The sequence below is a fragment of the Micromys minutus genome, assembly GCF_963924665.1.
Source record: "Micromys minutus genome assembly, chromosome: 3".
NCBI classification, from domain to species: domain Eukaryota; kingdom Metazoa; phylum Chordata; class Mammalia; order Rodentia; family Muridae; genus Micromys; species Micromys minutus.
Genome location: NC_137972.1, coordinates 10,411,847 through 10,437,713, shown reverse-complemented (window position 1 = coordinate 10,437,713; position 25,867 = coordinate 10,411,847). Strand labels below are relative to the sequence as shown.

At 43.7% G+C, this 25,867-nt stretch overlaps 1 protein-coding gene across 1 annotated transcript in view; it reads right to left on the bottom strand.

Annotated features, from left to right (window-relative positions):
- The window catches only part of SLC15A5 (solute carrier family 15 member 5), a gene marked incomplete at both ends in the record, with an annotated part of 88,311 nt that extends 69,060 nt beyond the window's left edge, over window positions 1-19,251 (bottom strand). The window contains 3 exons of the mRNA XM_080914988.1: window positions 3,072-3,241; window positions 13,306-13,528; window positions 18,912-19,251. Coding sequence (XP_080771114.1) covers window positions 3,072-3,241; window positions 13,306-13,528; window positions 18,912-19,251 — 733 coding nt within the window. The remainder of the gene's footprint in view (window positions 1-3,071; window positions 3,242-13,305; window positions 13,529-18,911) is intronic.
- Window positions 19,252-25,867: the final 6,616 nt, after the last annotated feature.

Below are 25,867 nucleotides of genomic sequence, written 5' to 3'. Positions count from 1 at the left end.
AGATAGATAGATAGATAGATAGATAGATAGATAGATAGATAGATAGGTAGGTAGGTACACAGACAGACAGACAGATAGGTAGATAGGTAGATATTAGGGTAAATGTAAGAACTGCATGTCAAAGGAAACAGACAAAAAGGCAAAGGAAGGAACTGACTGTAACTTAAACATCCAACACCAGGAAGGCCAATACGCAGGATATAACAAATCTCTACAGACTCCCCAAGACTAGAACCAAATGTCCCGATTTTAAAAATGTATGGAGAACTTGAAATGATAACTTCTCAAACAGTCTATAAAAGTGGCTGGTAAACATCAACAAGATGTTCATGATTGATCTTTTGGGAGATGTTGATCAAAACCATGATGAGTCGTCAGCTCACATTCATCAGCGTGGCCACAATTAATAGTAAAAGAAGAAACTCGATGCAGGCAGAACAGGGAGAGCATATGAGGAGTCCCTGGGCTCCAGGGATGGACTTGCAGGAGAGGCAGGTGCTGAAGAAAGCAGCAGGAAGTGTTCTAGACAGTGAAGGAGGGCAAAATCTGCTTCTGGGCATATGATTCCAAAGGGCGGGACTTGGAAGGTGTCTGCACACCTCTATTTGTAACAGCAGTCTTCATGTTACATAAGAGGTGTGTGCAGACTAGTAACGAAGGAGTGGGTAGAAGAAAATGTGTTCTTGGTTGCATCACGTGCTTATAACCCACGTGATTGGGTGATGGATGATCAGGAGTTCAAGGTCATTCTTGGCTGCATAGTGAATTCTAAGCCAGCCTGGGTTATGTGGCAGCCTGTCTTAAAATAGCCAGTGATGATATGTTCTGTACAATGGGGTATTATCCAGTCTTAAAAATAAAGAAAATGGGGGTTGGAGAGATAGCTCAGTGGTTAAGGGTACTGACTGTTCTTCCAGAGAACATGGGTTCAAATCCCAGCTCCCACAAGGAATCTCACAACTGTCTGTAACTCCAAGATCTGACACACTCACACAGACATGCATGCAGGCAAAATACCGATGCCCATAAGATAAAATTAAATTATTTTTCTTTATAAAATGAAGATGTCACATGCTATCATACATGTGAAACTTGAGGGTGTCTTATTTGAAGGGAATAAATCAGAAGGGGAGATATACTGTCTGTTGACGTAATACCCAAACCACATGTACAAAATTAAAAAGGACAAAGGGAAAGTCTGGTTAGGACTAAGTTACAGTGTCTGGCTGTTCTGCTATTATAGGTCAGAAAAACTATAGAGAGCAGCAGCGTAGCATGTGCTTTATTTATTTGTTTGTTTTGTTGTGACAGGGGCCTGTGTACCTGGGTCTGGCCTCAAACTTGTTTGACACTGGCCTCGAGCCTTTGATTTTTGTGCCTCTACATTCTAAACGATGGAGTTACAGGTTTATACTACAATCCAGTACAAGTTCGAGTGTTTTAAAAAGCCTTAAAAAAAAGACTCTGAATGTTTTCTTAACCATGATGAAATAATATGGGTTTAACCTAATTTAAACGTTACAGATGATATACGTATATCTATATTGAAACATCATGATATCCCGATAATATGTATGTTTTCTATATTTATGTATCCATTAAAAATACATTTTCAGAAGCCGAGAGATGGTATAGTGACTAAGAACACTTAGGGCTTTTTCAGAGAACCAGAGTTCAGTTCCCAGCCTCCACCTCAGCTCCAAGGGAATTTGATATCTGATGCCCTCTTCTGGCTTCTTCTGGTAACTGCACAGACAAAGTACCAGTCTGTATACATGTGTTTGTGTGTGTGTGTGTGTGTGTGTGTGTGTGTGTATGTGTATACACACATAATAAAAATCACATGTAACTTTAAAACATTTAAAAATAAATAAGTAAATTTATGGTTGAGACAAAGTGGCACATGCCTGTAATCCCAGTACTTGGGAGGTTTAGGTATGAGGATCCTGAGGTTTAGATTAGTGTGAAATATCCAGAGAAGTCTAGGCCAAAGTGCTCTACATAACGATGTCTGGTACTAGAAAACAAAACAGGAAAGAGAAGTGTGGACACCAACCTAATGTCAAAACCCCCCATCTACAATCTGTCCTGCCTGAAGATACGCTGGGGCAGTGGTGGCTCAGAGCTTGTGGGAGTGACCAACCAATGTTCAGTTTATTTACACTGTCTGAATGGCCAGAGACTGAGACTAGATAACCCAGAGGCCTGGGAAAAGGAACAACGCAATAAGTGCTAATGATGTTCAACTGTACGTATAGAAGGTGCCTTATCCACTGCTTCTCAGAGAGGCTTCCGTTGGCAGAAGATGGGGGAGGGGCAGAGACCCACAGTCAGACTATCTATCTATCTATCTATCTATCTATCTATCTATCTATCTATCTATCCATCCATCCATCCATCCATCCATCCATCTATCTATCTATCTATCTATCTATCTATTCATGTATTTATCTATCAACTAGAGGCCTCCATCAGGTCCTTCCCTCAAGAGATTCAGAGATGGACAACCCGGGAGGAAAGACTGTAGGACTCAGAGGGAATTCAGGACACCAGGAGAATAGTCAAATCAACTAGTCAGGGCTCACACGGGCTCACACGGGCTCACAGAGACGGAAACTGCACGCACAGGGCTCGCAGAGGTCTACACCAGGTCCTCTGTGTTTATGTTATGGCTGTTAGCTTGCTCGTCTTGTAGGACTCCTAACAGCAGGAGCAGGTGTATCTCTCACTTTTTTGTCTGTTTCCACCTATAAACAACGACACTAAGAAGTTTCTTAAAGTATTCAACCTAAGTATTACATGGTGCGTAATGTGTATTATTGTATCACGGATGTAAATGCTTGTCATGACATAGATGAATGAAATTTTAGAACAGTTGTGCTTTGTGATTGCCAGAGCAGGACAGAGAAGCTGACAAAGTGGGTGTGGGTCTGAGAACTGGAGCTGGGGTCCCCATGCATGCACAGGGGACATTGTCTGGCTCTGCTGTTCTCGGGTGTAGTACCTGCAGACTCACGTGGTCATGAGAGTTCAAAGATGTCGTAGGGAGTTTAAGAAGGTAAGAGACTCACGGTTCTCTGGCTCACGGATGAGGTTGCCGTACTTCATGTAAAGAATGACCAAGGCGGTGAACGCAGACAGAGAAGGAAGCAGGATCACAATGGCGCCGGGCCCCAAGTGCTGGATGCTTGAGATTCCCAGAAAGATAACAGCGGTACTCAGGTTCACCGACCAGGAAGCCCTGGGGCAGGGAGAGGGAGACAGGAAAAATCCCAGAGTTGAGGGCATCTGGTTTCACTATGGACTAAGAACAGGTACTGGCTACCACTCCCCTCTCACATTTCCTCTTTGTTTCATAAGCTTAGGAGCACCGCCTCCTGTAAGTTCGCTGTCTGTCCTTGTTTCTGTTTAGAGTAGACCCAGGGAGAGAGTGGATCCCCATGAGCCTAGAAAATGCCTATTATTTAAGAACAAAAATATCTCTAAGTACAGAAAAAACAAAACAAAACAACAACAAAAACACTGAAGCTTCGGGATTACCCTGTTTAAACCCAGACTAGGCATTAAGACAAAGGAAAGAGGTTTGAACAAAGCCTCCTTTACCCCCTCCCCCACACCATGGAGTTTGCAAATTATTTCTGGGGAAATACTCTCATCTCCCAACCTTTCATGGGGTCTGCATTCAGCATCCAATCAATCTTATAATCCTACCACGTCAAGTTAACAATCTGTAGTTGAGGTACAATATGATGCCACAAGACACAATGCAACCGACTCATTTAATTATATATGTCCCCCATCTGGGAAGTTTTATTATGTGTGCACTTATATATCAGTTGTGCAGATTCTAATGGAATTAGACTTTCATCTACTTGCCTTGTTAGTGCAAACCCTTCGCTGTGGTGTTTGGTTAGAGGAGCTGCGTCCTATCATCTTGGTGAAAGTCATCGGTTGTTCCTGTACTGGGGGCTTGCATCTATGCAGAAGTATGATTCATGGGAGTTCCTCATGGCATGCCTACCCTGACATCCAACTGATCTTTTCCTCCTCTATCCATCCTCCTCCAACTCTCTGCCCTTCCTCCACCTCCCCATCCATCCATCCATCCCTGGCTCCACTTTTTTTACATTCCTCCTCTTCATTTATCCCCTCCCCATTTCCATATCTTCTTTCTCTTCCTGGCCCCCTCCCCTCTTCCTTCCCTTTCTCACCTCTGTATTCCCCCCTCGATCTCTTCCTACCCTTCCTCCCTTTCTCTTCCATTTCTACAGCCCTTCCTTTCTCTATCTCTGCATCCCTCCAACTCCCTTCCCCCTCCCCCTCTGCTCCCAACTTCCCATCCACTTTTCCTCCACATACCTTTGCCACTTCTTCCTATGCCCCCTTCAACCTCTCCCCCTGCCCAAGACTTCCTTCACACACCCCTATCACCCCTACCACAAATTCACAGCCTCTATCCACCCCTTAAACACATCCTTCCACCATTTCCCATGCACACTCCTCTCATCACCGCATGCCAGAAATCCCCCCACAACCTTGTCTGCCTCTACTACACAGGTTCCCTGTCCTTTCTCTTTACATCACTTCCTTACCGCTACCACTCCTGTCAGCAAACCATCTCTCCTGCTACTCCCCATAACATGTGTCGTACTCCCACCATTCTCCTTCGCAAACCCCTCTACCCCATACCGACCGACATCCACAATCCCTCTCGCCTTCCACCTGCCCCTCCCTCCACCCACCCCATCTGCCACCCAGAACCCCTATCCACATATGGCTTTACCATCCACCTAACATCCAGCCCCCTCCTCAAAACCCGTCCCCGCACCCAAACCCCTTCCTACACTACCATGCTCACCCATGCCTCCTTCTTCTACCCTGTCTGTTCCCGCTCTACTGTTCACCACTTGCGCATGCGCATCCCTCCATACTCGTCCTCTCGCCATCATCCACACCTCCCTTCCACACAGCCACTCCACTGTCCATCAACCATCGACATAATGCAATATCCGTTCACCCGATCCAACCACGCCCCTTCAAACTCACACCCACGCACTGTTCACCTGCTGCCATCCTTTTAATACGCTACTCATCCTTGGTCCACCTCCACCAATTCTTTGTGTACTCCGTCCATCTCTACTCACTTTAATGGCTCCAATCCATACCTTATCCACCCCCATCTGCTCTTATCCACCCCGTATACACTTCCATTCACACTTATCTACCTTATCCACTGAGATCCTCCATGCGCGTAGCTTCTACCCACCACACTGTCATACACTACCCACCAGCGACCTCTCCCCATCGACTTCGCATCTGCTTCTGCGTCTTTCATCTCCACATCTCCCAAGCCCCACATCCACATCAGATCCAGCCCTATGCCTTCCCAGGTCCACCCTCATGCTTCCCCATCCACCCCGTCCAACTGCTGTCTGGCCTGCGCTTACACCTGATGGCTTCTCATGTGGTCCTCACCATTTCATCCACATCCACAGCACACTCCTGTACATTGTTATCTGCCAACTTCTCATGCATCCTCTGGTGCCGTGTGCCCCCCTATTTACCTCCACCCACAGCTCTAATTCACTTTCCTGACTGTTCCTCCAGGCCCCTCCATCTTACTGTCCTCACACCCCTCCCCTGATGTTCTCACCCTTCCCCTCCCTCCCTTCCCTCATTCACCTGTCTCTCATCCTGTCCCATCAGGACATTCCTTCTCATTGCCAATAGGGTCCATTATATAAACACTTTATTATTGATTCACCCACTTATCTGTCGGATCCGCTGACATGGGCATTCACTTTTTGTAGGTAAAAGTCTAGGCATGAAATGGCTGAGGTTTATGATACATGTCTCTCTAATAGTAAAAGAAACTTACAAATGGTTTTGGAGACCCTGTGACATTTAACTTTGTGATTGTGTCTGTGAATGCTCTAATCCATTTACACTGTGGGCAACACGGATGGTGGATTTGTATCAGTGCTCATTGTGGTTAACGATACCCACCTCCCTCTAATGGGTTCTAACTTTCTATGTATCCTTTTTGATAAAGCTTTTGTGCAAATATGTATCTCCTTAAAGACAAAGTTGGTATTGGGAAGATGATTCAGGGGTTAGTGGGATTGTTCTGCAAACACAGGGACCTAGTTCAGGTTCCAGCTCCAATGCAAAAAGCCCAGCACAGCAAATTCCTGTAATCCCAGTACCGGGAGGCAAAGAGGAAAATCCATGGTTCTGGGCTGGACAATTCATAAATACCATGTTTAGTAAGAGACCTTGCTTCAAAAACCATGTGGAGAATAATAGAGAAAGACACCCAGAATTGACCTTTCACTTACACACACTTACGCATGAGTGTGTGCCATCTGCACACACTTTCCTAAATTTAAAAGGCTGCTTTCCCCCTTCATGTTAAATTTAGAATCTTTCTATGTCTGTAAATGAGTTCCTTATCAATTAGGTAGTTTTACATTTCTTTCCTTTCAGCTGGAGACTTCTCTTTTGTCCTACTACGGTCCTGACAGCACCCACTTGTTAGGTTCTTCGCCTTGTTCAGGACAGGCTAACAATGGGAATTCTTTGCCAAACACGAGTTCACGGAGTTTTCTCCCACTTTTCCTTCAGGAAATAGACCTGGGAGTCCGAGGACTGAGGTGAGCCATTTGGTTTGACGTAACTGTTTCACAGGCCCAGGAGGCAAAGCCATTTGTCACTGTGTCACTTACAAGCAGGAACCGGGCTCAGTGATCTTTTGGCGCCTCTTTCCTGGATTCTGCACTTATCAGTTTTATGACACGATTATTTCCTTATTCATCCGGGCTTTGACACTTGAGCAACGTGTTTCATCTGTCATTAATTATAAATATTGCTCTTCTTCGAAATGGTGGTCAGAAGACAGGAATTGGAGCTAAACCCTGATAATCACTCACACCCCACCTGACCTTACACACCTTGAAATTCAGTGTAATTTTAAAAATAAAGATCACACCTTTTAGACAAAGATTATTTTAAAGAGTTGGGTGAAAAATAGTTGGCTATATGGGACTGAGCCAGAGTCTTCGTTCCATCTGTCCTCTAGTCCTTATGTAGAAAGCAGGAATAGTAGCACAGGTCTGGAAGAAAGGGGTACAGCGTCTTGAGATGAAGTGGGTCCTGTAGGGCATGGTTGGTCATGGAAATTTATTGGGGTTTTATTCTCAGATAGTTGAGGGAGTCCTTGGAGGAAGCAAGCATGGGTTTGGTCATGTCTGACTTAAATGAAAAAGAATTAAATGACCATCGTTTTGGTTGGGTCTGTGATCATAGACAAGGTATGCCATGGAGTCACAGCCATTGTGGTGGCCTAGGTCACAGGTAAGAGATGGTCTGGAGCACAGGTAAGGGCTGACCAGAGGTGCCACAGAGAAGGAGTTGGGCGTTAGGTGTAAGATGTATGAGTGGGAAGGGGGCGTGCATCAGGCTGGCACTATCTCTGAAACACCCACCCATTTTTGCGTCTATGACTTTTTAATATCCTTTGTCTTACTTTTTAAATTTCACCTCAGGTCTCTTCAGTGCTCCGAAATATTCTACTCATTCTGGTCCCTGTACTTCCAAAGACAACAGCCCTTTCTTCTGTGCCAGTTCAGCTTCTCATGTGTCATTGTCACGCCTCTCACTGGCACCATTTTATCCCGAATCTCTATTTCTCTATCCTTGTGGCCCTAGCACAGATCTAGAACCGCAACAAAGAACAGACAATACAGAAGACATTGACTGAGTGTGTGACATGTAAGAAAAATGTAGGCCGTTAGACTTCTAATGATTCACATGGGAGAAGGGCAGACAGAATGTGAAAGAAAGCCATGATAACCAAGTTGGGTTAATGCAACCTATGAACAAGAACGTATTTGTCCTAACATAGGTGAGGTGCCATGTTAGAATTTTCTAGGACAGCCAGGTAGAGTCCCTAGACTCAGCCTGGGGTGAACCTTCCATGCTGTAGCAAGCTGTCCTCCTGAACGGTGACTATAACAACTGAGAGGTAGGAGCTGAAAGCAATGTTTAGTTTCTTTCACTTCGTAGGGTGCCTTCTCCTCTCAAAGAGAAGCAAGCACTATTGAGAAAAATGCAAGCAGACCTTCAGTGGCTCTTCAGTGTACCACAAGCCGACACACACCCAACCGCTCCGAAGAGGGTCAAGAAAGATGAAAGGGAATATTCCACGATTTAAATCTTGAGAAAGCCATCCCGAAACCTGAAGAATGGCAGTGCTGAGTGATCTGTGTGGGAGGGGGTTTTACATAAAGTCTACATGTAGTTTAGCAAGTGTCCTCTCACCTAGTCCCTTGTGTGAGCTTCTGAAAGAATTACTTAGCACAGACATACTCTACATTTGTCTTTGCTGTTCCATGGACAGGGCAAGCCACAGACAATTAAGGATGAAATTATGTATGTATCACCAGCAAAAACTATATATATAGAAAGAAAGAAAGAAAGAAAAGAAAAACCCACGGTCTTAGAGCTTACCATTAAGACCCATTTTGTCTCAGAGATCAGCAGGAAATTGAATGTATAAAACACCTCTCACCCTGAAAGTCAGAGAGCAAAGCACCAAAGCCAAACAAATACTGTGATTAAAAGAAATTGAAAGCCGCGGCAGGAACACAATTCTTCAGTCTACGTATCAGAATGGAACCGCAAAGGGCTGGAACAGTGAAGTCAATTAAAAAAAAATGTTATGATCCTCGGATTTCTCACCACGAATCTTGGCTGTCGTTTTGGCTTTGTTTTAAGCATGTTCTTAACTTATTTCATGGTACCTCGAAAGTCTCACTGCTGCTTTTCTCTTTCTTAGATGGACAGATTTATTTTAAGTGACTTTTTTTTTAAACAGAAACAACTAGAAGGAGATCTTGACTGACCTAAGAAGCTATGAAAGCCAGGAGGCAAATTTCTGCAGGTCTCCAGTCTTCCTGATGTGAGCGGATAACTTGGGGACCCCAGAGAGAGCATTGTGTTTAGCCCTGAAAGACATAAAGATGACTTTGTAGGTTTGTGACTGTCCAATGGGACAGAGGCTTGCAGAAGGGCCACTGAAACACAGGGACACTGATTTCATGGCGGGCGAGACTGTATTACCATAGTCCAGACTCTCCTAAAACGCTTGAAAGAATATTCTGGCAAGTGTGTATTTCGAGAGGCAGGGAATAAATAGAAAGAATAAATAAAAACCCTCGTTGCCTGGACTTGTTTCTCCAGCAGAGATGCTAACAAATGACTGTTCATCTTGATGAGACAGCACCAAGGGTCGGGTAGAAGTTGTAGACGTAAATGATTAAAGAGCAGCTTCCCCTTCCCCGATCTCTGGGTGGGGTGTGCTCTCCATTTTATCCCCCTCCAATTTCCTTCCTTGCTTCTTCTATTCCTAATACCCAGCCCTCCTCTCAGGAATCTCTAATGTGGGATATTTGTGGTCAGGATTGAGAATTACCACTTTTAAGAGGCAGTAGGAGATTGCAGCAAGGTTTCCAATGTAGCTCAGATCAAAATCACCTCATCCTTGGTACATAGCCAAGGTGGTCCTTGAACTCCAGATCTTTCTGATATATTTGATAATAATTCACTTGTAAATAACCATTTTATCAGCTGTAAAATGTATGTTTTCTCCCAAACAATACAGACGGAACCTGTTCATTTCTTTGAGAGAGGATCTCCATACTCCTAGGCTGTCCTCTAAATTGTCATGTAGCTGAGGAGAGTCTTTGACCTCACCCCCCCCCCCGACAATCACTCAACAGAGGTTCTCAACTCTAGTCTGTTGGCTTGAAAACGAAGACAACAAATTTCCTTCCCTGTGACCTTTGTCAAGCTGATAGAAACAAGAGCCCCAGGGTCCAGAAATTGGGGTGTTTCAAAAGGATACTTTGATAGCTTTAATGTGCATCTAAAGCTGACTCATTGTCCTGAGGGTTCAGCTTCTGGAAAAACTGTTAGAATGAACACTTCTTAAAATAAAGATTCTATGTTTGAGTCCATGCTCAACTTGGAGCTTTTCTGTCTGGATAGACATCATAGAGGGTCAATTAGGAACACCTTTCTGAAACTTGGGATAAATTCATCTTCTGTCCCTTGCAAGAACCCGATGATTTGCTTGGGATTTGATTCTGCCTAACTCACTGTAGGAATTCTTAAGCATCACACTGTGAAATAGAGAAAGGATGTAAATTATCAGGTAAAAATAAGCAGAACGAACTTGAGGAGCGATTTGAGGTGGACGGGGGCAGTCTTTAAAATTACGGCCATGAACAAATGTAATTTTCCACCATCCTTTGCCTTCCCCAAAAAAACCTCGCTCAGGTGCCTTCACTTATATTATCTGCAGTGTAGTGGCTCAGAACTTCGTGCCTCAGAACCCAGACATCATTGTAATAGATGACAGATCTTGATTTCAGAGAGCTTTATACTTCCGGTGAGGTACAGTGTAGCCAAAGACTGTTCCAGATGGCACTGTTGGCTCGGAGTGGGTTTCTCCATGACATTTGGCAACCTTCCTTAGAATCACTGCTTTCAGTTCCTAAAACTTCCAGTCTATGCTGCGTACCAGGATCGCTGGGAAGCTTTGGGTGGCCCATCTCACCAAAGGTTTCGTAGCTATGAACATGAGACATTTGTGCCCAAAGCAGGGCTTAGTGCCGACTTCAGCTGTCAGAGACTTAGGTGGTGTGTTGCCTTTTGAAAGGTGCTATTGAAATCAATCACTTTTTCAATGTTTGCAACATTTAGGGTTTTATTTTTCTTTTCTTTTGTGGCACTGGTCATTGAAGACCAGGGCCTCATGAATACTGCGGGGATCATTCTACCCATGAACTAAAACCTCGGCCCATCAGGGGATTTTTTGGACTTTAAGGAAACAATTAAATTAATAGACAGTCCATTTTAATGATGACTGCCCATTAAACGGGTTTTCTTTCCTAGCGAAAAGATCAGGATTTTTAGTTATAATGTGTTCACTATTCAATAATAACAGAAATTAAGATTAAAACGCCAATGGCATGTTGGGATACTCTGTGCATAAGCAAAGCCACGCCCTTCTGAGGTATTTGCACACTGTGACTGGGAAACACAGGTCTCTACAAGCTACCAACTTTGCTGGAAGTCATAGCTCTCCCAAGAGACAGTCCTCGACTCTGCAAGTGAGTTGCCCGCCTGCCAGTAAAGTATCTGTCCATCTTGCCAACAATGCATTGAGAATGTTCTAGAACAGATTTTTCATTTGTGTCATTTTCTCTATAAACTTCATTGTGTAGATGATGATGAAATGTGTGTGCTATACTTTTATACTTAAAGCAAGAAGGCAAGCAAGTCCAAACAATGAAGTCCAGCCTTAAATGAGCCCAGAAGGCAGTGTTTAATCACATCTAAGGGTAAGAGTACGTGTCATCTACTTTTCTAGACACTTGTTTCTTCAGGCTCCGGAGACACCACTGGATTACTCTCATCAGAAATTTTCTTTTAATGAAATTAGACAATAACAGAAAGCACTTGCTAAATGTGTTGTTCCCAAATCTGGCCTGGCTCCTCCCAGCCCCCCAAATTTATTGTGCCCCAGTCCCCATCCTTTTACCCAACCCCCTAAAGCACAAACCCACTGGGACTCCCCTCTGTTTCCCAAAGAACGTAGTTCATTCATATAATGTCCCCTTTGTAATCAACACCGAGAAAATGTCACTTTGATTAAACACAACCCCGAATGACTAAAACCACAGTACAATGAAGTCTCTGAAGCTATCTTTCAGAACAACTGATCGCTCTCCAGTCTTAATCCTCCCGAGTCTTATTTAATCAAAATGATGTTGCTAATTAAGGATTAAAACTTCTGCATAGAATGAAAAAGGATTTCTTTCTCCTTTGGGCAGGTCAAGGAGGCAAAAATTGCTCCGAGGGAGTGAGCGTCCTATCTCCCTTTGATAAACCGCATCCTTTCCTGACATTAGGACTTAATCCAAAATAGGCTTCAGTGGTTTGTAATATTAATATGAGGAGGATGGGATAAGGAGAAGAAAGAATTCACTTGGATAGATGCATACATGTAGATAACATTGACTCTAAACCTTTTTCTTTAGTGCAGTGTTTTAAAATATGCAAGTGTTTTGTGTTCATGTGTGTATGGACTCGTGCCTGTGTGGTCCCTCCCTAGGCCAGAAGAGGGTGTCAGAAACCCTCAAGTGGAGTCACTGGTGGTTTTAGTTATGCACAGGTGTTTGTAACAACTGGACTTGAGTCTTTCAGGAGATCAGAGAGTACTTTTAACCACCGAGTCATCTCTCCAGCCCTCATTTAATGTTAAGATTATTATTTTTGTTGGACTTTTTGTTTGGTGCTGGTGTCTGCCATGATTTATTGTGAAATAACAGTGGTGGAGAGATAGCTTTTCGTGATAGTGTTGGTAATAACCAACAAGTGTTTGTGATAACCAAACACACCCCCCCACACACGTACATGTACATGCACAGGTACACACATACACACACATGCACACATGCATGCACATATACACACATATATGCACACATACAGATGCACATGTGCACACACTCACACACACACACACACAGAACAAACAAAACCAAACCAGAATAAAGCCACAAAAAAAAAAAAAAAACCCAAACAGACAAACAAACCCAGAGAAAACTTGATGATTCCTGTTTGCTTTCATTTGATATGAAAAAAAAAATTTACTCAATAAACAACTTAAAATGAGGACAGTGTGATTTCATAGCTCCCAGGAGTTTAGCTAGTCCTTGGTGGCTGACCCACTGTTGTAGAGCCTCTGATGAGACATGGCTGGAACCAAACGCTCAAACAAAGGTGCTGCTCACCTAGTGTTAGCCAAGAAACAAGGAGAACAAGAAGAAAAAGCTGGAATTCTAGTATCTCCCGATCATGACTTTTTTTTTGGGGGGGGTTATCTTAGTGTGTGTGTGTGTGTACGCTCGCGCATGTCTGTTTGTGTGGACATACATGGGTGTGCCTGCAGAGGCCAGAAGAGGCACCAGCTCCCCTGAAGTTGGGTAACAGACAGCTGTGAACCACTGGAATGGGGCGCTGGGAACTGAGCTGCAGTCCTCCGGAAGAGCATCAAGTATTCTAAACTCCTGAGCCACGTATCCAGCCTTGACAATGACTCTTAACTGACTCAAAATCACAGATGTCACCCCACTGTCACTCACCCAACCCAACTGATGACAAAGGCCAAACTGAGAAAACCTAAAACAAGGACTGAATGCTATAATTCTGTCTTCCATCCTAACAAATGCCACTTACCAGTTACAAAATGATAGTGGCTCCTTGGATTCCTGTTCCTGACGGCCACACGCATCTGGCAGACAAACAACGGTCCTTATACCTCCTGTGCCCAGGCAGAGGGTCAGCAGTGCTACATGAAACAGCCCAGCCCGCTCCTCCACGGGCATGTTGCTAAACACAGGATAAGTGCCTCTGTAGAAATCCTCCAAGGGAAAAGCAATCGCGGATAACGAGGCAGTGCCTGTGGGTAGAGAGAACAGGAGAGTGCTTGTTGCACAGAAGCAAACTCACCAGAGCACAACGAAAATTAGTGCTTTACTCCAGAAGGCTCATGGCTGTATACTAGCATCCTTAATGTTGATTTTGCAATTTCAGGGATGGCCTGAATTTCCTAAGTGGCTCAGCAGTTTGGAGCTTGCACTGATCTCATGAGAGGACTCAAGTTCAGTTCTGTGGTGTGGATGTCACATGCCCTCTTCTGGTCTTTGTGGCTTTATTTCCATACACATAGCCCATTGTCCCAAACACATAGTTGTAAATTAAATCAACTCACAAGAATGTTTGATTCACTTGTAACTGGCCCCTATATAGAGAAACTGCATTAATGAATTCTCTTTATTGCATGTTTTAACCAGTCCAAGGTTCTGATCCCTCCATTTCCAACTGCTTCCATTTTTAACCATTTTTCCTCTAAAAATGTATAAAGGTATGACGTCAATTTTTAACAACATTAAAACAATTCACAAGTGTTTTGTGTAAAAAACTAAGACATTTGCTGTTGTAGAGTAGACCTGTGGTTCTAGCTCTCAGGAGGTAGGACATCCTTTGGGCACGCACGTCCCTGTTTCTTGGTTTTTTCACATAGCTTCCTAGAGCCCTCTTGGCATACACAGAGATGAGAACGGGGGTGGGGGTAGGGTGGGGTGGGGAGGGGGACAGGAGTGTGTCCTGGGTCATGCAGCCCAACAGGAAGGAGGGCACAGAGTGACAGGGAAGCTTGGGTATCTTCTGTACTTTTACCTGGTGGTCCCTGGCTTGGTGACTCTGCCCATCAAATGAATCTCTGCACACCCCCATCATCTGATAAGTTGATTTCCTGACAAGCAGTTTTACATGCTTGAAACTTACATCGAGATGACAGTTGTTAGAGCTCCTCTTCTGTCCTGTCCTCTTCTCCCGCCCTCCCCCTTCCTTTCCTCTTTTTCCCCCCCTTCTTTCTTCTGCCCTCCCTTCCTGTGGTGCCAGGGCTGGACTCCAGACTCTCATATATGTTAGGCATGCTCTCCGTCACTGAGCTACATCCTTATCACTATTAATGTTATTTAATTCACTGGATTACTTTTGCTCTGTTCAATTACTCTGACACTGCCATTTTTTGGTATGAAATTTTACAAATTTGTCATGGGTGGTTAGTTCCTCAATTACACATGAAGTTCTACAGAAATACAAATTGGGTACAGCATTTAACATCTTCTCTACATGTCTTTACCATGTGATGAATGTATGCATTTGATTGTCCTCCAGCAGCGGGCTGATTCACGGTGAGGGTGGGCTCTTTAAGTTATTGGCTTTAAAATGGTGTCTTTCAAGGTCAGCCAGATGCAGAAACAATACATTTCTCTAGTATTTGATCATCTTCCCCAGAAGTGTGATGTGATGTTTGGCAGTACCAAGTTATCCAAGAGCATGCTCAGTTCAGTTAGTCCATGTAGTAACCACCCATTTAAGGCCAATCTACTTCCAGACCATGTGACACCTCTATGTAAGTGACAGAGATGTTCCACTTCCTTCCTTTAGGAAAATGTCAACACTCTGATTTCATTACTGCAAGACTTCACGTCTATCTTCAGTAAAACTGATAGGATAAAAATGCAAATAAATTTGCAATACACTTGATAAAGATTTATCTCTTGGATGTGAGACATTGTGTCCTGCAAAAGTTGTCTGCCTATATCTGTAATCCCTGTGAAAAGAAGTGCTGTCTATCTTATGGGAGGCCGTAGAAGAACAATTCAGGAGTGAGTGGGTAGGTCAGAAAAGGCAGACATACAGAAAGCAGGTGCATAGCCAAAAGCCCAGTATATTTATCACATGTAGAGGCCAGGTGACTTTGGAGGGTGGTGTCTCTCAGGTGCCACCCACTTTGACTTTGGAGATGGGGTCTCTCAGTGGCCTGTTGCTTGCCACATAGGCTAGTGATGTGTAGTGTTTTTCCCTCTGAATTGGAACTTCCTAGAAGAGAGAGGGGGTCAGGAGATCTAGGAGGTAAACTAAGTTCCTACCTATGTTCAGGGAAAGATGAAAATTGGAAGATTCACCAAGTTCCCTCCCTAGAGTCATAGAGGCAACAAACAGGTGCTAAGGAAGGAGACAGATCACCTGAGGTGCAGAGAGGGGAGTCTCTGACCCTGGAGCTCTCTGAAAGTCATGGGAAGTGCTCTAGGGATGTGGGCTTCAAGACCTCACACATGTTGGAGAGAGCTTTGCAGCGGTGATGCCTATTTTGAGCTATCCCAGCTCCTGTAAATAACCTTTCACCCATATTCCTGTGAGCAACCCCAATAAAAATTCACTGGTTCACCAAATTGAATTTTGATGTAACTATTATTTTGGTTTGTAATAGGTTCTCTATCTGAGGTGAATAACTAGATGTGTGTGTGTGTGTGTGTGTGTGTGTGTGTGTGTGAGTGTTAGTGTTTCTGAGGAAAAGCCTCTTACACAATAGCAGGCAGCCTATCTTCAGCTCCTACTGATGCTGAAATTGGGTACTACCACATCATGTCTTTGGACATTGGTTCTGGGATGGACTCAGCTGTTCATGCTTGCATGGCAGACATTACTGACTAGGCTACTTCCCGCCCTCCCCCCCCCAGGTCATGCAATCACCTGTATCTGATAACACATGGCCATGGTCAAGGAGAATGCTGAATTTAAGAAAATCTAAAATAGAAATAAGTTGGAATCTTAATATTTAATATCAGCCTACAATGTCATGGCAGTTGTGAATAGAAAATTCCAGAAGTGACTTAGAGTAAGGAAACAAAGCCAAACTCAGGGCCAGGTGAGACGAAAGAAGGGTGACTGTCGATTCAAGGCCCAATAGAGCCACACAGCTACTTTCTAAGACAGTCTGGGATGTTTAGACAGACCCTATCTCAAAACAAGAATGTTCAACAGGGAGGACACACAGCTCAGTCACGGAGACTTTGTGTAGCATGTGTGAATCCTGGCTTCAGTACTCAGTGTGGGAGAGACAGAGACAGACAGACAGACAGATCAGAGACAGACAGACAGGCAGACAAAGAGACAGAGAAGAGCACACAAAGAGTCAATCTAGTTCTTTTTGCTTGGAAAAATGCCAAAGTTAAGATCTTCTTCTTCGAGAGGGATTGCAACTCCATTTGAAGTACAATGTAGTTCTTCAAATGACCTTCAATTGACCTTCCTCGTCTCTCAGAGTCCAGACCACCAACCTAGGAGAGTACCTGGAGGGATCCATGCCTCCAGATACACATGAAGCAGAGTATTGCCTTGTCTGATAGAAACAGGAAGAGAGGCCCTTGGTCCTGGGGAGGCTTGTTATCCCAGAGTAGCAGGATGGTGGAGTGGTGGGCAGGGGACGGCGGGTGGGTGGGGGAATACTCTCAAGTGGGAAAACGGTAAGGGAGAGGGCGGATGTAGGATGGGAGGCTGGTGAAAGTGTAACTGGGAAGGGGGATGTCATTTGAGATCTAAATGAAGGGAATGGTTAATAATAATACAAAAAAGGTCTCCTTTTCTGTCCTGGTGTGGCGACTTATTCAGGAGTCCAGACTCACAGAAATAAGAACATTGAACAAGAAAATGACCTAGTGCCTGTGGTGTGGCATGCTGTCCAGTCAGGGAGAATTGTCTTTCCTTATCTTGCTTTCTCTTTCTCCTCATCAGAGTGTCCCGAGACACACAGTAGCAGGCCTGCCAGGGCTGCCTCACCGACTTGTCTTGCACTTACTGCCACTGACAAGGAACCTCTTCCCCAGGACGTGAACCTGCCCAGGTTCTTCCGCTCAGAAGCTTGGAAGTTACCCCAAGTCCTTCATCACACTGATGCCTTTCTGGAAATGGCTGCCACAGTATCATGTTTTAAATGTCACTCTTGCTTAAACCACCACGTGTCTCCATTTAAGCTGTCTTGGCGCCTGTGTGTGCTGTTTGTTGAGGTAAATGATTGACAGCTGTCATTTCTGTCTCCCCCTTGTCTAGAAAGAACGACTGATTGGCTCAGCATTATGATTGTGGACCAGAGCCGGGAAGACAGGTCAGTGGGTAGAGATGCTCATCATGGGACCTGACAATCCTGAAGCAAAATGTTGAGTATGGTAGCACACCACACATCCTTAGTGACAATACTCCTGGGTTAAGACAGGAAGAAGGCAGAGATTGGAGAATTCTCTGGAAGCTCACAGGCAAGCTACTCTGGGAGTATGTGTCTCTTTAGCAGAAACAATAGAGACTGTCTTAGGGTTTCTATTCCTGCACAAACATCATTGCCAAGAAGCAAGTTGGGGAGAAAGAGGTTTATTCAGCTTACACTTCCACATTGCTGTTCATCACCAATGGGAGCTTTCCCTGACTTGCTCAGCCTGTTTTCTTATAAAACCCAGATCTACGAGCCCAGGGATGGCACCACCCACAATGGGCTGGGCCCTCCCCCCTTGATCACTAATTGAGAAAATGCCTTATTGCTGAATCTCATGGAGGCATTTTCTCAACTGAGGCTTCTTTCTCTGTGATAACTCCAGCTTGTGTCAAGTTGGCACACAACCAGACAGTACAGAGATTCTGCCTCAAATAAGATGTAAGGTAAAAACCTACTCCCAAAAGTCTCTGACCTAAATGCAAGTGGGCACAAGCACACACACACACACACACACACACTCACACACACACACACACACACACACTCACACACACACACACACACACACTCACACACACACACACACACACACACACACACACACATACACACACACAGACACTTATGAGCATCAACCAGTTTGTTTTTTATTCCTGGTCAAGCATTCCCAAGCTTCTGTAGTGTGTACATTGTTCTTTTCGTAAACAATCACACTGTCCTGTCTGAATTCACTTATTTTTAAATCATATTGCTGGATCTTAAAATTCAGAAAACATATCTTTCTATGGATTATAATTACCATATGATTAATTATGAAAGGCAAACACTTCTTAGTTGTCGTATATGAACTTCAACAACCTTTTCAGCATATTTCTTCTGGTTGTGAAGTGAATGAATTTCATGTTTCATATAGGATCTGCCACAAATTTGAGTTAAAGCGGGGGGGGGGGGGGATAAGGGCATGGTTAGGTGCACAGATTGACATACAAAGATATAATTAGCATAAAATATAGTAATCACAATGTTCTGAGTATTAAAAATTCCAGAAGACACAACATATACATCTACTAACAGCCTAAATAATACAAAGAATGACATAAATCGAAGCAACATATTTTATTATATTTTATGCTAAGGACAGGCTGGGAACAAAATTAAAAGTTCATAACAAAAACATGTCCACTTATGTGCCCTCCCCCAAGTACTGTTAGTAGGGGACACTCACCTAAGAAATGCAGAGCTAGGGATATGTACACCAGTTTGTTCCTTCCAAAGCAGTTGTCCGAAAGCCATCCCATAAACACAGGGGTAAGGACTGAGGCTCCAATAAAGCACAAGTTGAGAATAGCTGCCTGGTGGTTGTAGCAGCCAAGACTCCCCGTGCAAAAGGGGATCATGTTGCAGACGACTTCGAAGAAAGTGAACCTCTCACACAGCTCCACCAGAAGCAAGCAGATCCCAACTCGGAAGCACCCAAAATGCCCCACTGTCCTCTGCTGCTCAGGGTCACTATGTAAGGGGAAGGGTAGTTTGTCATCATTTATGATGAAGTCTGAAACGGACATGACCTCTTTCCCTTGATTTCTACGTATGTGAGTCGCTTGGACTGGGTGGCGTTGATTTTTTTTTTTTCTAAACCTATTCCTATAATAGAAAAAAAAAATAAGATGGCTGCCTAGAATTTCACATTTCCCTGATAAAATTTCTTGAGCTCTTTTGCACATTGATGCTATTTATTTTGATGGTCTGGAGGCCCAAGAGAGAAGACCTGAGGGTTTAAACACTCAAAGCTCAGCACAGCCACATCTGATTTGTTTGTTTCATTACTTAGAGACCAAATTAGACCCTTCTTCTGAAATTATATTGAATCACGTGAATCACGTTGCATACGTACGGAGGCTCATCTGCCTCATGCAGATAAAGGTTTAAATATGGAGGCTGGAGAAGCAGTTTTTCAGGGGAATTTGAGCACTATATCAAGAAATAATTTGAGTCTAATAATTTCTGATATTTTAATTAAAGAAGCCAGAACAGAGCCAGGAGATAAAGCACAGAAAGAAATGTTTTGAGGGGGCAGGGTACATTATCATGATTCCATTTCTTGTTATTTTTGGTTGGGATTCTGATAAGAAAGTTAATTAGGAAACAAAAGTGCTAGTACATTTAGGTAACAAGCAGAGTTTACAAGGAAGTAATTTAAGCTCACTAATGAAAGGAGAAAATATTGAATAAACTCTGCTTCCTTTAGGTTGACCCTATACTTGTCAAACAGCCTTTGCGAGGAAATGAGATTCAAAAGGCACCATTTGACTCACTGGTTAGTAATCAGCAACCAGCCTATACCTGCTTTGGAGAACCTTGAGTCGAACATTATTGGAAAGCAAGAGTATACCAGTCAGGCTCACAAAGGAGGCAGAGAATGAGAGAACACCTCACGGTTTGGGGGTTTAGCTACTGGGAGGCCAGGACATGAGTGGATGGAACTACTGGGTCAAGTTGTAAAACGTTAACAAGCAAGATTTATTTTCATGTTGTGGCATAAAACCAAGGATTAATCAAGGCTGTGGACTTCGGTTCTTGTCATTTGCCCCACGAGGGCAAAGTAAAATGTTTTGATTTGATCTCTAATAGCAGTCACCGCGGACAGGTTGAAGTTCTGATCTGCCAAGCCTCTGTCTTTTGCTTGGCTGTAGTTTCCGCTGTGGGTTGAGCATGAGTGTCCCCCTTCCCCGGGCTCACGTGTTTGAATATTCAGCACTTGTGGGAAGATTATAGAACCTTTAGGAGGTGGAACCTTGCTGGAGGAAGTGGGTTGCTGGGGGTAGGCTTTGAGGAGACACTGGGGGCAAGGGGAGGGTGTTTTCTCTCTGCTTCTTCTGCGCAGGTGCAATGTGACCAACCATCTTCTTGCTCGCACAAACGTGCCTTCTGTCTGTTGCCAAGTCTTCCCCTCCACGATGAACTCTGCTCTCTAGACCTGCAAACCAACATGAACCATTTCCCCTTTGGTTTGTTTTTATTAGGTTATTTTTTATCAAAGTAATGGGGAAAAAACTAATATTATGTCCTATCTTGGTCTGTGTAGATGGTCACATGGTGTATCCCTTTAACGTGGGATCTTTCGCGAGATAATAATGATGTTCTGTTCTGTGTAGTTATTCTCAGAAATGGATACGCATGAAGCTTGTTGGGACGCAGTGCAGCCCGTGATGGGGAATGAAGCCGTATGTTACTGGAGGTCACTGTGGGTGTGGCAACCAGAGAATCTGTACAAAAGAGGCGTTGTGTCTACTTACTGTAAGCAGGCCACTGGAAGCATCCAAGAAGGCTATATACTGTCAAGGCCCCTTCCTGTATTTAATTGTCTATGCTTCCTGGCTTCTGTAATGCAAACTTCTCTGCCCGTTGTTTGGTGGGATAGCTCAGTGAGTAAAGGCATTTATTTACCTTGAAGGCTTGGTAGGCTGAGTTCAATTCCTAGAACTCAGATGAAACTCACACACACAGAGAAAAAACTTCATATAAAACAATTGATTCCACAAAAGTCCTCTGAGCTCCAAAGGTGTACCCTGGTATGCTTGACTACATAACTGCTTCACACATGCATAAACATTTTCTCTCTCTCTCTCTCTCTCTCTCACACACACACACACACACACACACACACATGATAATATAGAAAGTTTTAAACTTTATGGGTGTTATGACTCAAGAATGTACATATGGAATCTAAGTCACCCAGATAGAGGGACACTGAAGGGCTAGCTACACAGCCCTGGTGCAAATCTGAATGCCTCCTGGCTCTTACCCTGATGAATTTACCTTTCTGTAAAAGATTCCCATTGTTCTAATTAGCAGTACTTGGATTAGTTAAAGCCATTGTGGTTTCTGTGGTTTACAGTGATCACAGAAAGTTAACCTTACACTACCCAAGAAAATTTTGTCTCTCCTGATTGCCGCAAATGTGAGGAGTTACTCACTGGGGGATAGAATCTGCCTCCCAAGAAGGTGTCTCAGGGGTGTCCTTTCTGAATCAGAACAGTTCTTCTGTTCCCTTGCATGGGCCTCTGGTGAACATGCTGGAATGCTTTTCCCCATGACCAAACCAAGGGTGGTGGGAACTTTTGCTTTGGAGAAAATTTTGTCCATGGGAACAGCAGAGGCTGCCTTCTCCAAGCAGCTCTAAGAGGGCCAAGAGAACCACATCCTCCGAAATGAGGCTTCCTGAAATTTTGGTACAGAGGGAAGTCTGATGATGTTACTATTGGGTTGAAGACAAAGTAATTAGCAAAAAGAATATTTGCAAAATGGGAGACTAGTTAAGTGAGAGCCATGCTCCGACCTTCTCTTTAGAAGCACTTTCTTTGCTACACTGGTTGTTTATAAAGCCAGTCATGGAAAGTCACAGAGGAAGATTAGCATAGGAATGAGTGAGCAGATGTTATGGGTGTCACACAAGAATGCCCTTGCTATTGCTTGTGCCTGTGGAGCTGTATTTCTCATCTACTCTAAGTGGTGGATCTTTGGGGAATGTGGAGCAACTTTCCAGGTCCTGTTTGCACAGAAGACAAATCAGGCCGCTGGAGAACACTAAATAGAACTGTCATAGTGAAAAACACCTTCATATGTGTGCCTTTCCTGCCACTGCTCCCCCCCATTTACTCACCTATCATCCATCCATCCATCCATCCATCCATCCATCCATCCATCCATCCATTCATCCACTCACCCACCCACCCACCCACCCACCCATCTATCTATCTATCTATCTATCTATCTATCTATCTATCTATCTATCTATCTATCTATGTATCTATCATTTATTTTATGTATATGAGTATTTTTTCCTACATATATTTGCACTATGTGTATTTTATTGTTAATGGAGCCCAAAAGAGAGCATCAGACTAGGTCCCCTAAGACTGGAGTTAACGATGGTTGTAAGCTTTATCATGAGCATTGGAAACAAACCCCCATGGCCTCTGCAAGAGCAGAAAGTGCTCTTAACTACTGAGATTTCTCTTTAGCCTTTTCTGCCAATTTCTCCATTCTCCATGAACTCAAATGACAAGTGTCTGGTGCTCTTGAGGGTGATACTTCACAGGGTATTTTGCATGTCATCATCTCTATGGATAAAATTGTTTGAGAACACTGGAGACATGACTCAGTGTGTAACGGATCCTTACCATACAATCCTGAAAACCAGGTTTGAGTCTTTGGAGCCTGTGTAGGAGCCACAAGGTGGAGAGCAACGTCTAATGCCCAGAATTGGCTTCTGGCCTTTATGCATGGTATAACATGGCCACCTGCACCTGCCGACATCTATAGATTAGCCTTTTATAGTTGCATTAATAGTCACCGCTGTTTGCCTTATGGGTGTGTTTCCTCCAAGTTCTGCTAAGAGCCTCTCCATGTTTTTAAGTTCTATTATTTTATGGTTGAGCATTTCATGCAGTACGTACTGATTACATCCTTTCCCACTTTCCCGAATCTTCCCAGCTCTACCCCTCTTCTTTCTCAATCCCTCAATCCAACATTGTGCCCTTCCTCACCACACACACACACACACACACACACACACACACACATATACACATTTGCATTGCTAATTACAATTCTGATACCCATGTGCTACCCTTGGGTTTGTGGCCACCAATTGGAGCATGGTTGGCCTAGCAGGATCTGCATACTGTAGAATGCTCATCTCTAAATGGGACGTCATGTCATAATACCATTCCCTTCCCAAGACTCAGCTATCTCTAAAGAAGAGGGCCTGGAAAGCGTGTAAGAGCCAGAGATGTTGGATGGCTACATGCAAGCAGTGTTTTCTGCACACAACAGGGAGGCTGAACATGAGTTCACAGTAGCTATGATGGCGTGCACAAGACACACACAAGCATGAAGCAGACAAAACCCCAGCAAGGGGGGGGGAGAGCGGAGCATCAAGTCCCACTTCCAGCTTAGGAGCTGTTGGCAGCTGAGGATGGGAGGGAGAATCTATTCTTTCCTATTCTTAAGGTATTTTGCACAATTCTATATTTTAATGCATATTATATTATTACATATTCACTTCTATGCTTTTTTTGTTAACCACGAATTCTTTGAAATTTTGAGACAATTTCTTACTTATCTCTGCTTTGGACAGACCCTGGGTTTTATCAGCTCTGTCACTAAGTGTCTAGTGCCTTATAGTGGCAGCATCCTGAGACATGACCAGACACTTGAACATTTACCATACTGCTGGACCGCTGTTTCAGTTGTCTAATCTGCTTAGTAGCTTGAGGCAGTAGAATTGTAAATTCTGTCTGTGCTCCAGAATGGGTTTTACCCCAACATGGACACTGTAGTGAGAATCTTGTCTCAAAATAAAAAGTAGATAGAGGGTTAAGAAAATAGATCAGAGATGAAGTGCTCCCCTGGCACATGTGAGTTCAATCCTTAGGAAACACTCCTTAGAAGAAGGAGGAGGAGGGCAAGGAGGAGAAGGGGGATGGGAAGGAGGGGGAAAAGAGGAAGAGAAGGAGAAGCTGTAGACAAGAACAGTGTAGATGCTAGAAGGATAGCTCTACAGTAAAAAATATGTCCTGCTTTTAGAAGGACCCAGCTTTGGCAGACGATCCTGCGTACAGGGGCTCACCACAGCCATAACTCCAGCTCAAGGGGATCTTGGATGCCGTAGGAATCTGAAGGTGCCTACATTGTCATGTGCACACCTACACATAGCTACAGCCACAGCCTCAGCCACAGCCTCAGCCATGACTCAACCACAGCCTCAGCCACAGCCTCAGCCATGACTCAACCACAGCCTCAGCCACAGCCTCAGCCATGACTCAACCACAGCCTCAGCCACAGCCTCAGCCATGACTCAACCACAGCCTCAGCCACAGCCTCAGTCACAGACACAGCCATATTGTTTAAAAAGTCTTGAAAGAGGATTTAAACCCTTGGTTGAGGAAGTTCTTAGGTCAGACTGGCCTGTGGGCATGACTGACCGAGTGTGTCTTGAATATTAATTGATCCAGGAGGGTCCAGCCAATTTTGGGTGGTACCATCCCCAAGGAATGGGGTTCTGGGCTGAATAAAAGAGAGAGGGTTCAAGACAAAACCAGAAAACAAGTTCCTCCTGGATCTCTGCTTCAAGCTCCTGCACCAACCTCCCTCAGGATGGACTCACTTGGAAGTATGAGCCAAACAAATCATCCCTTCCTCCTGGTCAAGGTTTTTGTCGCAGCAAAGGAAATAAAACTCGGTCAGTGGGCAGTGACAGATCTAAACAAACTGAATCAATTAAAGCCTTTTTTTTCTTTCTATAATAAAATCCTTGTCCCTTTGCTGTGAGTCCAATTTTGATTTCGACAGCCTCTATTCCAACAGCGATGGCGTAAAAGTCTATCACAGAACCTTGCCATTTGACTAAAATTAATTAATTTGATTCAATTTAATTAAAATAAAAATTGTAGTTAACCGACCAAACTCAGAACCATCCAAAGGTGCAGTGTTGTGGAAATCCGGTTTTAGATTGTTGTATGGTGGCAGCTACAATCTGAGCTACAAGACCTCACTTCATAGGGTGCTCAGCTTCCTGTGGTAAGTAGAGACTGTGGAAAGTATTTAAGACTCACGATCTGAATCTAATTTCCCTTGCTAAAGACTAGGAATTTGTAAGAAATATATCTTTTTTTTTTCTCACAGTCATGATAGACCCATCTGCCTATAAAGTCTAGTCTTCATATTCATAAGCTAAGCATGGGGCGTAAGTAAGATTTAACTATTTTTTAAAAATGCAATTATCATAGTTCTGTCTAGATGACTATCTTTTCAATACGTTCCCCGTGGGCACAGTCGTAAGCAGAGGAAGAGATATTACTTCTCTATCTTTCTGGAGACTGAAGTTAAAAAAAATATTCCTGGGTTTTCAAAATATATATAGAAGAAAGACTAGAAGATTTAAAAATATATGGTTATAAATAGCTCTTTGGTCCTGGTTTTATTGTTCTTTAAACTCTGAAAATTTTATTCCAGGGTCTTCATTGAAATACACATAATTACCTAAGCTTTGCGGTTTTTCATACTTACAGGGCCCCTGCATTATTGCACCTGTGTGGCAGCTTTATAATTCCATGCTAATTGAACAGCAATTATTTCTCACGACACATGTACATTTTTATATCAGATTGTTGG